The 11491-nt window shown below is 43.1% G+C and overlaps 1 protein-coding gene across 2 annotated transcripts; it reads right to left on the bottom strand.

Moving 5' to 3' along the window:
- Positions 1 to 2387: 2387 nt before the first annotated feature.
- On the bottom strand, positions 2388 to 10014 carry LOC101765363. Of its 2 annotated transcripts, XM_022828985.1 has the most exons (3): positions 9914 to 10014; positions 3210 to 4810; positions 2388 to 3110 (listed from the first exon to the last, which is right to left on the bottom strand). In XM_022828985.1, the coding sequence occupies exons 1-3, from the start codon at positions 9973 to 9975 to the stop codon at positions 2632 to 2634; spliced, it is 2142 nt and encodes a 713-aa protein (XP_022684720.1). In that variant the 5' UTR covers positions 9976 to 10014; the 3' UTR covers positions 2388 to 2631. The 2 variants fall into 2 exon arrangements, with proteins under 2 accessions (XP_022684720.1, XP_004978722.1); XM_004978665.2 differs by having other exon boundaries at positions 2388 to 4810.
- Positions 10015 to 11491: the final 1477 nt, after the last annotated feature.

Genomic DNA, 11491 nt, shown 5'->3' with positions numbered 1-11491 from the left:
CTATGGTTGTTATCGAAGTTCGTATTCTTTGTGCAAATCTTCTTCTGTGGTCTTCGTCCGACCCACAGTATTTTTCTAGCTCTACGAACAGAGCTTCCATTATTTTTTATGGTTTTCTTGACAGCTTCGAAGCAGTTGGACCTAGGCTAAGTCGCATTATGCAAGCAAATATGGCGATACTGTCCGCCACGTGCGGTGTCTAAGCCTTAAGCTAAACAAATCTCTTAACGTAGCTTGCTAAGGGCTCCTCGTCCTTTTGCACACAATTATAAAGATCTCCCACATCAGTCATGATTTGGTGAAAACTCTGGAAGTTTTGGGTTAGCTTCACCTTCAAGTCAGCCCAACTGTGTATTGATTGGTGTGGAAGCAAGGAATACCAATGCAACATTGCTCCCTCAGATGCAATGATAAACGACTTGGCTAGCACGAAGTCGTCCCCTCCGACCGAAGCTACAGCGGCCTCATAGCTCATGAGAAACTGATGAGGGTCGGACTAGCCATTGAGCTTAAGGAGTCACCGCTTTGTAGGTGTGTGGCCATGGGGCTGCCTGTAAGCCAGCGGACAATGGTGAGCTCTTGTTGATACTTGCACACAAATTCGAAGCTGGCGGTGAATCCTGTTGGCCGAAGCTGTAGTTTGTGAATATCACGCGAGTGGCATCGGTGTTGCAGGCTTGCATAGGTGGTGGTGTGGGCTGTTGTGGCGTAGTTTGCATGTTCTCCAACTCACATAGCTCTCTCTGTAGTTGTTCTAATTGTTTTCTGGCTTCGTTCAGCATTGCTAGTTTGTCGGCTACTTCTCTCTAAGCTTGCAACTATTATGTAAACTGCTCCTTCTGCCTTCTCATTTCCTCCAGTTGTCTCAGGACCGAAGTTAACTCGTCTTCTGAGTCACTTGGGGGCTCATCCTGAGTATCTGTTTGCAGTAGGGCTTCGTTGGAGGCATCTTGCCCAGCCCTTGCCTTCAGCACTTTCCCCCTTAGGTTTTTTTCTATTCTTCTGTATCATTCCTCCTTGTTCAACATGATTTGCTACAATGGCTCAAATGAAACGAGCTGCCTTTCTTTCGTGGCTTCGGCTTCTGTGGTAGCTTTCTTCTTTCTCTGTGGTGGCATCGTGGGCTTCTTGGTGGCTTAAAACACGGTGGGCGCCAAATGTTGGGCCTTAACCTCTCACGAAGCTAAAACACAACAATGAAGGAAGTCGAACCATCGCTTTTAGTGAATAGTGAACGTCCCCCTTTACATCAAGGTAAGACCCCCTTTTATAGTGCTTGGGGTACTCTTACACTATACACATTTTCCCTCGCCCAACTACTACATCCTCATAATATTCTTTACATTTTGGTCATTTATGGATCACGTTTTTCCTGCTCCCCAACAGCTCCGTGATTTGCGCTCTCACATAGCCTGCAAATCACGCTTCCACATTGTTCACATCTCCAGGCTTCTTGACCTCGCACCCGGAGTTACTCACAGCTTCGATCACCCAGATCGCCTTAGCTTCTCTTTGACGAGCTGGATCACCTTTGGGACGTCCAGGCACTCTTGGGCCAGCATCACGAGGGCTTGTCTAGCTTCGGGAGCCTTGGTTCCCCTCAACGCTTGGCCAGATGATGATTTACCTTCGGTCGCGCTTGCCCCTTTATCCTGCACAAAACAACTGAACGCCCGAGGCAAGGTTATTTTGTCAGCGATCAAAGTAAACCTTTTTCCTACCTTCAAGGCTAAATTCAGGCTTTGGCAGTTAAGAGTGTTTGTCCGCACCTCATGATTTGACCCAAGCCGGGGATCAAGGCACCAGGTTAAGGGTTTTTACATGGTCCTGAGGCGGTTTTTGGATTCGAGCAACCTCGAGGTTGATCGTTCTTTTGGGTGATCCCCAATGATATGGTGAGCTTGTCACAAGTTGACTTATGTCATCTTGGCGATTAGAAGCAAGGTGTGTTTGGGATGGTAATCGGGATATAGACCTTATTCTTGAAGAGAATTTTTTTAAGCCTCACATTCGCCCGCTCTTTCGTTGAATTGGACGAGAGAGAATGAATAGAGAGAATGGAGCCATCGTTGGAGGATGCGTTGGCGCGCACCACCGTCTAGTCGGGTGGGCACCGGCCGGCCGGATCCCCCGAAAACCGTACGTGCGGGTCTCCCCGCAATGCCGTGAGCCACATGCGCGCCGCGACGACAGCGACCGCGATGCTGCGCTCGTCCGCGCGGGCAGTGCCGCCGCGCTCGTACGCGCCCAGGTCTCGTCCAGGTTGATGGGTTATCACGGATCAGCTCATATGCTCAGCAGCTTAAGGATCATCTCATTCAACCACATGCTCAGTAAAGCTCAAAGTTCAATCACTACAGTTCAACGAGATACATATGAAACTTGCGTTCAATGAAATTCATGAAAAAAGTTCCATTCGGTGTTTATATATTCCATCGTCCTACTGGAGCAGATGGAATTTGGAAACTTATTACATATATGTTGGTAAAAGGCAGCTGCACGCGTGCGCGAGCGCCCACACACACTCAAAAGCTAGTTTCTTGGTTCGGATCGAAGTAAGATACAATCATAAGAGTACACGATGATGAAATAATTGCTGGAAAAGGCGCATGTAGTAGTAGGTGCAGGAGGTCAAGCACCAGGGGGTGGCAGGAAAGGACCAAGCAAATACATGAGAACGAAAACATGAGTGACGAACTCACCACCCTTGGCTAGATGCTCGGCGTGGAAAGCAGCCCCGCAACGTGGCGCGGTGTAGTAAAGCATCTCCGCCCACACCGCGGCAATGAGGTCCCAGCGCTCAGCTTCATCCTTGATGCTAATCAGCTCCTGGGCCACCTCACGTGCACGGGGCAGCACTGGAGAAGAATATAGAGCTTCAGCACTCTGACAGAGTTTCTTCATGTGATCCTCGGCAGCTGCGTCGTTATTGTCATCGTTGGCCGATTCTTCATGCTCTAACTGGACAATTTCATCTCGTTCTTCCTCCTCGTTGGATTCTCCTTCATGCTCGACCTTGCTTATTTCAACTTGTTCCTTTGATTCTTCACGCTCCATCTTGATTTCTTCAGAAAGAAGAACCTTCGTGATGACAGCATCCTTGAGATCACCTGGATTAACACAATTTCCTCGATACGGTGATAGCTTTTTTGCAATTTCATATAGGGTTTCGTCATGTACAACATGGGAGTAGGTAGTAAGCATCACACCGCACTTGAAGACAAGGTACATGATGTAGTTTGATAGCTCTTTGCTCATCTGCTTATAGCAATGCTTCTTCAATAATCCATCAGCAGAATAAGTGGTGGCGGCGTCCTTGTCGCCGGAGTAACGAAAGCAGATGTCTGTTGCAATGTGCCATATGAGCACGCTTCTTGGGAAATCAACACCGGTTCTGACGCTCTCCTCAAGTGCTCTTAGTGTGCTTGTCGTCGCCTTGCGGTGATGAAGCGCTAGCTGGCCACGGGTGCTGGCAATGTTCCATTCTTTTCTTGTTCCCGAGACTAACAAAGTGTCGAGGATGAACTTCTTGATGGGCATACTGAGGTCTGCATCATGTTCGTAGCCACACTTTTCCCATATATATCTAACAAACTTGTTGGATACCTCTGCACTATTGATCATGTTGTATTGGTTGAGCTTTTGGGACCACAGTTTCTTCTTGGAGCAGCATTTGGAACTGAAGCGGGAGAAAAAGAAGCTGACAACAGATGACACATCTAGTACTATTGCTCCCACAAGCAGTAGGTAGGACACCATGATATCAACTCTGCCTCTGCTACTATGGAGTAGTGGGTCCCCCTTTTCGGCGGTCGCGAAGAGCACCAGGGCTATCGGCATTGCGACATAGGGGAAGAGGCTGCCCGAAAAGTAGATTTCAAAGATTATAGTCCGGGTACGCAAAGATTTTAAAGATCCAAATGATGTAGTGGGTCCCTCCTTGCGCTGACACAGTGTGAAACCCGCCAACTGCTCTCGAACAAAACCTTTGGTGTAGAGTCGCGAGTAGCACTGTGCCAGAAGTGTTCCCACGTACTCGTAGGCGTTGTGGTGGTCATCACGAGACAGGAACTTGTCGAGCATGCCTGGTAGCTTCCCAGTCTCTGCTAAGGTGATGCTCCGCACTGTATTGAGGGGAGCATCCCCTGCCATGATGTCAGTTGTGAGACTGAAGGACTCCCTGAACAGTGGACGCTCTGTACTGCCTTTGCACAACGACCCATAAAGAACTCCCTCCATGTCATTTATGGCTCTTTCCCTGTTGTCCTCATAAGAAGTTTTGCCTTGCCCGTATAGCTTCCATGCAAATTTGCTCTTCAGAAAATTTGGTCTCGCAAGGTAGAGGTACATAGTACGCAACGCGTACTTGCAGAACCCAGAGACGAACACGAGAACCAACGCCATCTTGAGCCGGCGGTCCGGCCAAGAGGCCTTGCCCACGACGTAGCCGGCGACTGCTGCCTGGATGACCAGGTTCAGTAGGTGCCGCTTCCACAGCTCGTTGTCCTGCATGGAGAAGGCCGTCATGGTCTCCTGCCCGCCCAGGTGGACGAGCGCGAACGGCGCCCAGAAGGACATGAGCCCCTGGTCGCTCGGCTCGATCGCGCGGACCGCGAGGTGGCCCAGCACGAAGGTGGCCACTGAGTCGGCTGATAAGTAGGCAAGCCACAAAACAATGTGCCCCAGGGTCTTGTTGCTACGCATCCGTTTGCCCGAAAAGAGGAAGAGGAAGACTTGCAGGAACAGGCCGACGAGGATCATGCTGTGGATCTCCCACGTTTGCCACAGCTCTTCGACAGCAGGCGCCAAGCTGAATGTATGCAGTTCACCGTTAATACCTAACTAGTCCATCCACACTAATATTTTTAAAAGATATTGTATTTAAAAATTATTTAGAAAGACTCCTAGCTAATAATTAATCAAAAAAATTTACCTACTGTTCTCTCATTTTTTTAATACTTCAACATAATACTCATATAGATGTGTACTTATTATGTTTGTCTAGTTGTGATTGATTTTTAATTATTAATTACTCTATACACTTTTTCATCTACATTCGCACTTTTTCATTTTGTATTGCACCTCTATACATTGTATTTAGCATAAAAATCAATATTTTTCATCACTTACTCTCATACATGTATAAATGGTCTACATGGTGACACCCATCATGCGTATATACCTTAACTTAGTTTACTTTTGGATATTTCTATCGATGAACATGAGGATAAATAGATTAAGATCTAGACGTTTACTTAGATAAAAGTATATGTGGGTAACTTAGATAAAAATTTAGAATGACATTTTAAGTTATAGTTTCTAATGATATGCATGGAAAATTGGATGAAGATTATTTTTTATAATGGTAGAGCTCTGTAATTGAGATATAGGTTTAGGGTTTTACCTTAAAATATTTTCATAGTGATAGTGGTAGTAACTTTTTAGAAAATAAAATAGACTATGGTTATTAGAGTTTACAGATTGATGTTTGTTATTTTTGATTTTTGTGAGAATTTCTAGGATTTTTTTCTAGCGTGTCTTGTCTGTGGAGTGTCCAATGAGACAAAAATAATAAGGCCACTTTCCTACAAAACTATTAGCTTGAGTTAGCTCTCATTTGTTAAATATTCAAACACAATACTTATATACATATACACTTATTATCTTCATCTAGTTGTGATAGATTTTAGTTAGTTTACTCTATAATGTCTTCATCCACATTTAAATCTTTGACTTTTCACTTCGCATCACAGTTATGCACTTAAATTTGTTTAATGTTCCTAAGTTTGAGCTATAATTTTAACATAGAAATATATATTCTCATTATTTGCTCTGTATCTTTATAAATGGTGACACACATCATGCGTACATACCTTAAGTATTATATCATATAGAAATAGTGTAAGAAATAGACAATGTATAATGATATATTGGTGTATACTGGTGGTATATTTTTAATAAAGGTGATTTGGATACAAATTTAGGGTCACCTTATGTTATTTTTAATAATAGCAAATGTGGATAATATAGATGCAAATTTAAGGGTTACTTTAAGTTATTTTTTAAGTATTAGTGGTAGGATATCTAGTTGCAAATTAAGGGGCGTATTTTAAATTATTTTTTATAATGATATAAGTGGGGTAATTTATATGAAGATTAGGGGTAACTTTAGTTTATTTTATATAATGGCAAAGATGGGTAATGTAGATATAGATTTAGGAGAGTTAGTTTGGGCTATTTTCATAATGGTATAGGTGGGTAAGTTTTTTTAAAACATGATAGATCTAATGGATATGATGATTTGAGTCAGCGGACTGATGCTAGATGTTTTGCTTTCTTGAGAATTTCTAATATTTCTCTCATTTTATAGAGTGTCCATCTAGAGTTTTAGAATTTTAGGTGGCTTCACCTGTAGGCCTCAAAAGGACCCTCCAAATAGTAATAGTAAGAGAAGATATAAGTAAGTTCATCGTGCAACACACATGACAAAAATAATAAAAACAAATGTGACTAACTATATAACAAAGAATGGGATCTTCACATGCTTCGGTCAATGTATAAATCTTTAGTTGATTATAACGTGTTTCACCGTGTTTGTTTCATGTGGAGGTGATTACAAATCATTGATTGTCTGTTTCCATTGGTATTTGGTATTAACTAGATTTCATGATTAAAAGAAGTTGGCGAAGAAGCGAGAAATGTTGCTTCTCTCATCTGGATGAGATAATTCAAATTATTTTCATTAATTATATTTTAATTACAATTGTGCCAAGTACCTTTGGAAAATCATTAACATTAAATTTTGTTTATGCCCATCTATAATATCGTTCAGACGTTTGATTTTTGGCTACATGGAGTGGACCAAAAATCCAAGGTTCAGAGCTTGGTGTGAGTCAGCACTCTATGTTATATATATATATGTGTAAGGTGTTATTCAAGGTCACGCACTGGACGAGGTCCCGTATACTTTTGCAAAAGGAGAAAGAACGGGATCTTGTGTGTAAGTGTGCTACGCATTGGAGATCTTCTTTTTTCAAGAACAGCAACTCTGAAGAAACCTTGGTACACCTGTTCTTCACATGCACCTTCAGGCAGTGGTGCTGGCGTTTTCTACACATCGGATGGGACTTGGGCCTGATGAGCATGGATATGATTACTGAGGCTAGAAGAGACTTCAACTTGAAAATTTTCAAGAAAATCCTCCTGGTGGCCTCGTGGGCCATTTGGAATCATAGCAATGAAGTCATTTTTGATGGCGTGCCTCTATCCCTAGGGAGGTAGAACCAAGCCCTCCATGAAAATAGAGTTGGAAGCCTGGTTTTGTAATTCCTTTTCCTCTTTGGGACTAAGGCCTTGTAAAACTGTATATAATTCTCCTTTTATAATAGAAAATACCAGTAGGGGCCTCTCCTGCTGTTCGCCTCAAAAAAGAAAACACACGGGGAATTGTGTATCTTTGTATTAAGAAGAAAACCGGTTCCCCACACGATCTGGTGATTATACTGCACAATTATCAACCAGAGGGGGGGAGGAGGGAGGTACAATGCTTGTGCTCCTCGCCCTGGACCTATTGTTGTTGCCATCGACCAACCTATAGTTGCCATGTATTATTTTGGCCCTACTTTAATCCAAAGTTGTCCTTTTCTCAAGACGACGTCCATCATCTGGCTTCAAAAAACGAACCACTTCTCCATGACTCCTACCCTCAGCCACACCGCCATCAATCTCGCCCTCACCTCTATGGACGGGGCTACTATAGTCTCCTTCGGTGGTAACAACCTTATTCCGGCTGCAATATCCATGCATAGAGGCTAGACTCATCAGCGTGGAGGCCGAATCCTAGTGGTAATCTCCTCAGTATATAGGCCAGATAGGGACCAAGGAGAGGAGGAAAAGAAAGGAATACACAAATGTCGACCTTCCTAGCGATGCATCAATCGAGGGAAGTGCGAGATATATCTCCCTTCAGTGGTCCTTTGGTGACGATGCACGCATCGAGCTCTGCCTCATGGAGAGCTTCCAAAATGCCACTCGTGAAGATGCTGATGAACTAGCGCTCCACCTCCTTCGGTGGCCGTGTTGGATTTCATGCGAAGAAGAAAGAGAGAGAAATGGGATCTCACAAGCTAGAGAGAAGAGAGTAGGGAGAAAATAGAAGGAGAAAGAGACCATTGGGGGACACACATCATTAATGGGCTAAAGCCCACACCAATGAAAGATAAAAGGAAGGAAACTGGAATTCAGGGGTAAAATGCCTACAAGCGATTGTGAATAGTTGATTTCGCCGCGATCAGGAAACCTTGCAATTGTGTTTGTGAAAAAGGTGCATAGTGGTGGCAGACCAAATTGTTCAAAAATATTACATTCACACCCACGCTAGTAGAAAATTAACTTTCGATCCTCCCCCTTTGTCCCAATTTAAAGTAGGCCCGGGAGAAAAGGGGGTACGCCACTCTTTACTCCTGGTTGGTATTTGCAACCAGAACTAAAGGCTCCTTTCATCCCAGGTCAAAAAGCAGCCACTCGTGGGGACCCTTTATTCCTGGTGAAAAAATCAACCACCCGTAGGGACCCTTTAGTCCCAGGTGGTAAGACCAACCGGGACGTATTACCACCCGGGACTAAAGCCCACGACACCAACCGGTATAAAAGGGGATCTTTCCGTTGGAAACTCCAACCGGGATAAAAGTGTACCCCACGGGTGGATGGAAAATGGATAAAAGCCCTCAAACCCTTTTAATCGAGTTGGTAATACGAACCGGGATAAAAGGGTTCGAGAGTTTTTATCCCTTATTCAGCCATCTTTGGGGGACCCTTTTTATCCTGATTGGTGTTTCCAACCAGGATAAAAAATGGATCTTTAATCCCGATTGGTGTTTCCAACCGGGATAAAAGGATCCCCACGAGTTAATACAAAAGGATTGCATCTCCTATATAGTCAGATGTGCTGTGTAGGTGGGATGACAAGGAAGCTACGCGAGGCTTGAGGTTGTGGGTTCGAATCCCATGGACTGCGCATGCGCATATTTCGCGTGAAAAATTGCCTGACTTGTGACTTATGACTTGCGCGTGTGGGGGCCCTCCCGAGATTTTTTTTTTGCAATCTTTTTTGCAAAATCATTCAGGATGAAAGGGGGCGAGGGGCTGCCCCTGACATGGCAACCGCTTTATCCCGGTTGGTATTACCAACCGGGATAAAAGGGGATCTTTATTCCTGATTGAGGGATCCAGGACAAAAGACCCCCTTTTATCTCGATTGCTTTATCCCGAATCGTTTTTGGGAAGATTTGCACCCTACCATCTGGGACTAATACCGGGTTCTCTACTAGTGACACATATGCACACATCATGTGGGGAAGACGCCAAAAAAAATTATACTTCCTCCCACCAATATAAGCATTTTAGACATTGACACGGTCTTTAACGTACTACTTTGACCAATAATATCTATAAAATAAATTATATTAAATAGAAATAATTATATATTATGATAGTTGGTTTCACGATTAATCTTTTTTTACCGAAGTTAGTAGAAGAAGCTCCTGACTTTTTTATTTTTTTATTTCAGATCAATTTAATTCGCTTCCATAGAGAGCCGAACTCGAACCTGCTTGGTGCTACTCAGGTGCTCTAAGCCTCTAACCACTAGGTTAGAGGCCCTTTTTCATCTCACGATTAATCTAGTAAATGCTAGTAATGTTTAAGAATTTTTTGTTGTAAATTCTTATATTTATGGAGAGAGGGAGCGGTTGGCAAAACAAAACTGGGTAGTTCTTCGCACACTCTATTATAAGAAAGAAGAACTGTGCGTATGATTGTAAACATATACTAAAATGGAACATGACAACTATATTGACTTTGGATAATCTGAATATAATAAACAAAATGAAAGCAAGAAATGACATCTAGTTACCTTTGTCCTTTCATCAGATCGCCCCTGCCAGGTTCGGCACCAGTAGTTATAATGGGCCTCATTTTAATATTTGGTACACGCAAGCATAACACGTACTGTTGCCTTGCTGCAGTAATATATTTATAATGATTGTTATGAGTGGTGATGGACAAGTTTGATACACTTTATGCGCCAACGGGATCTTGCTTCGGTAGAGAGCAATGTTCATATATATCTGTAAGATGCTTGCTTGAACAGAGAGCCGAATCTACATGCTGTTTTTTGGTAAAGGCTGAGACAAGATAAATGGGCAAAGCTGGCGGACGTCAGATTCTATCATTCCTTTGGAAAGAGCTGGCGTCCGCGGTAAGTTTCCTGAGCACGTTCTTGAACACCTCCGCCTTGTCGCTTGTCGGCGTGCTTCGGGAACCTTCCGTTTCCGTGTGTATTCTGATAATGCAGAGGCGGGAAATGCACTTTAAGGAATTTGTATCAACTTGATGAAAAACTTTGAATGTATAATACAATTTTGCTTGTCGGAAAAAAAAAACACTTGGGCGACCAAGGCTGCCTTCCCCAAACTGCAGAACCCGACGAGGGCCGGGCGATCACCTTTTTTTTTTGAGAAAACAGGAAGGGTGCAAGCCCCTTACTGATTATATTATAAATAAAACTGAAGCAGTACAAATTTAGAATAACCAACAAAGAGCAACAGAGAAGGAAAAAGAAGAAGAAGAAAACAAAGTAAGGAAAAGAAAGCCTAAAAAGAAGGGAGGAAACACTTAGAAATAGACAAGGGTAAAGAAAACAGAACAAAGAGCTCTTTCTAAAGGGTGGTGAACAGATGGAGCCATATTTCCATCTGTTGCAGATATCTTGGCTTTACTCTTAGCAAGACGTCTTTGAATTCAGATGTGAATTTCTGCAAGCAAACCCCAGAAGATGGAGCCAAATTGTTGAAAAACCATCCATTTCTTGTTGTCCAAATACTCCAAGTCATCAAAATGATGATTTCCATATAGAAGGGAACCTGTAGCTTGCTTTTAATTTGTGAGATAATGTTCGTAACCGTTCTTGTGGAGGTGTATGTTATCCCTATGCTGTTCCAACAAGCTTTGGCAAATCTACAGCAGAAGAAAAGATGTTTAACTGTTTCTCTTTTTTTGCCAAATGCACATTTCACAAGTTTGTGACTCAAGCTGCATGTGTCTTCGGTCCAATAGGTCTCTTGTGTTTAGCCGATCTCTGAGAAGTAACCAGAAGAAAAGTTTGTGTTTTTTCTGGCATTTTGACCTCCATAACCAAATAAAGCTTGGATGGACAACCCGTTGGCCGATGATTGTTTTATATGCTTTCTGTGATGAGAAATTCGTTGTTCCCCATATGTATGACCAGACATCTCTGCTTGCTGTTGGCGTGATTCTCTCAATGAATTGTTGCAAGTCCAAGTATTGACTATGAGCCTCGGCAGTAAGGGGAAGGTTGAAGTTTTGTATGAAGTTGGTCCTTCCAGATGCTGTCCTGTAAGTGCTATTAGTTTCTTTGACAAAGGAGAACAACTCCGGATATGCCCGACTTGGTATTATTCCATTCCAGAGA

Source organism: Setaria italica, chromosome VIII, assembly GCF_000263155.2.
Source record: "Setaria italica strain Yugu1 chromosome VIII, Setaria_italica_v2.0, whole genome shotgun sequence".
Lineage (NCBI taxonomy): Eukaryota > Viridiplantae > Streptophyta > Magnoliopsida > Poales > Poaceae > Setaria > Setaria italica.
The sequence above is the reverse complement of the archived record's forward strand: the minus strand, read 5'-3'. Positions and strand labels throughout refer to the sequence as shown.

Excerpts from the sequence above, each read along its gene's own strand:
- LOC101765363 (XM_004978665.2), bottom strand. The coding sequence starts at position 9,975 with ATGAGGCCCATTATAACTACTGGTGCCGAACCTGGCAGGGGCGATCTG. Across the intron at positions 4,811-9,913 it reads GATCTGATGAAAGGACAAAG|CTTGGCGCCTGCTGTCGAAG; the intron begins GTAACTAGATGT and ends GCATACATTCAG.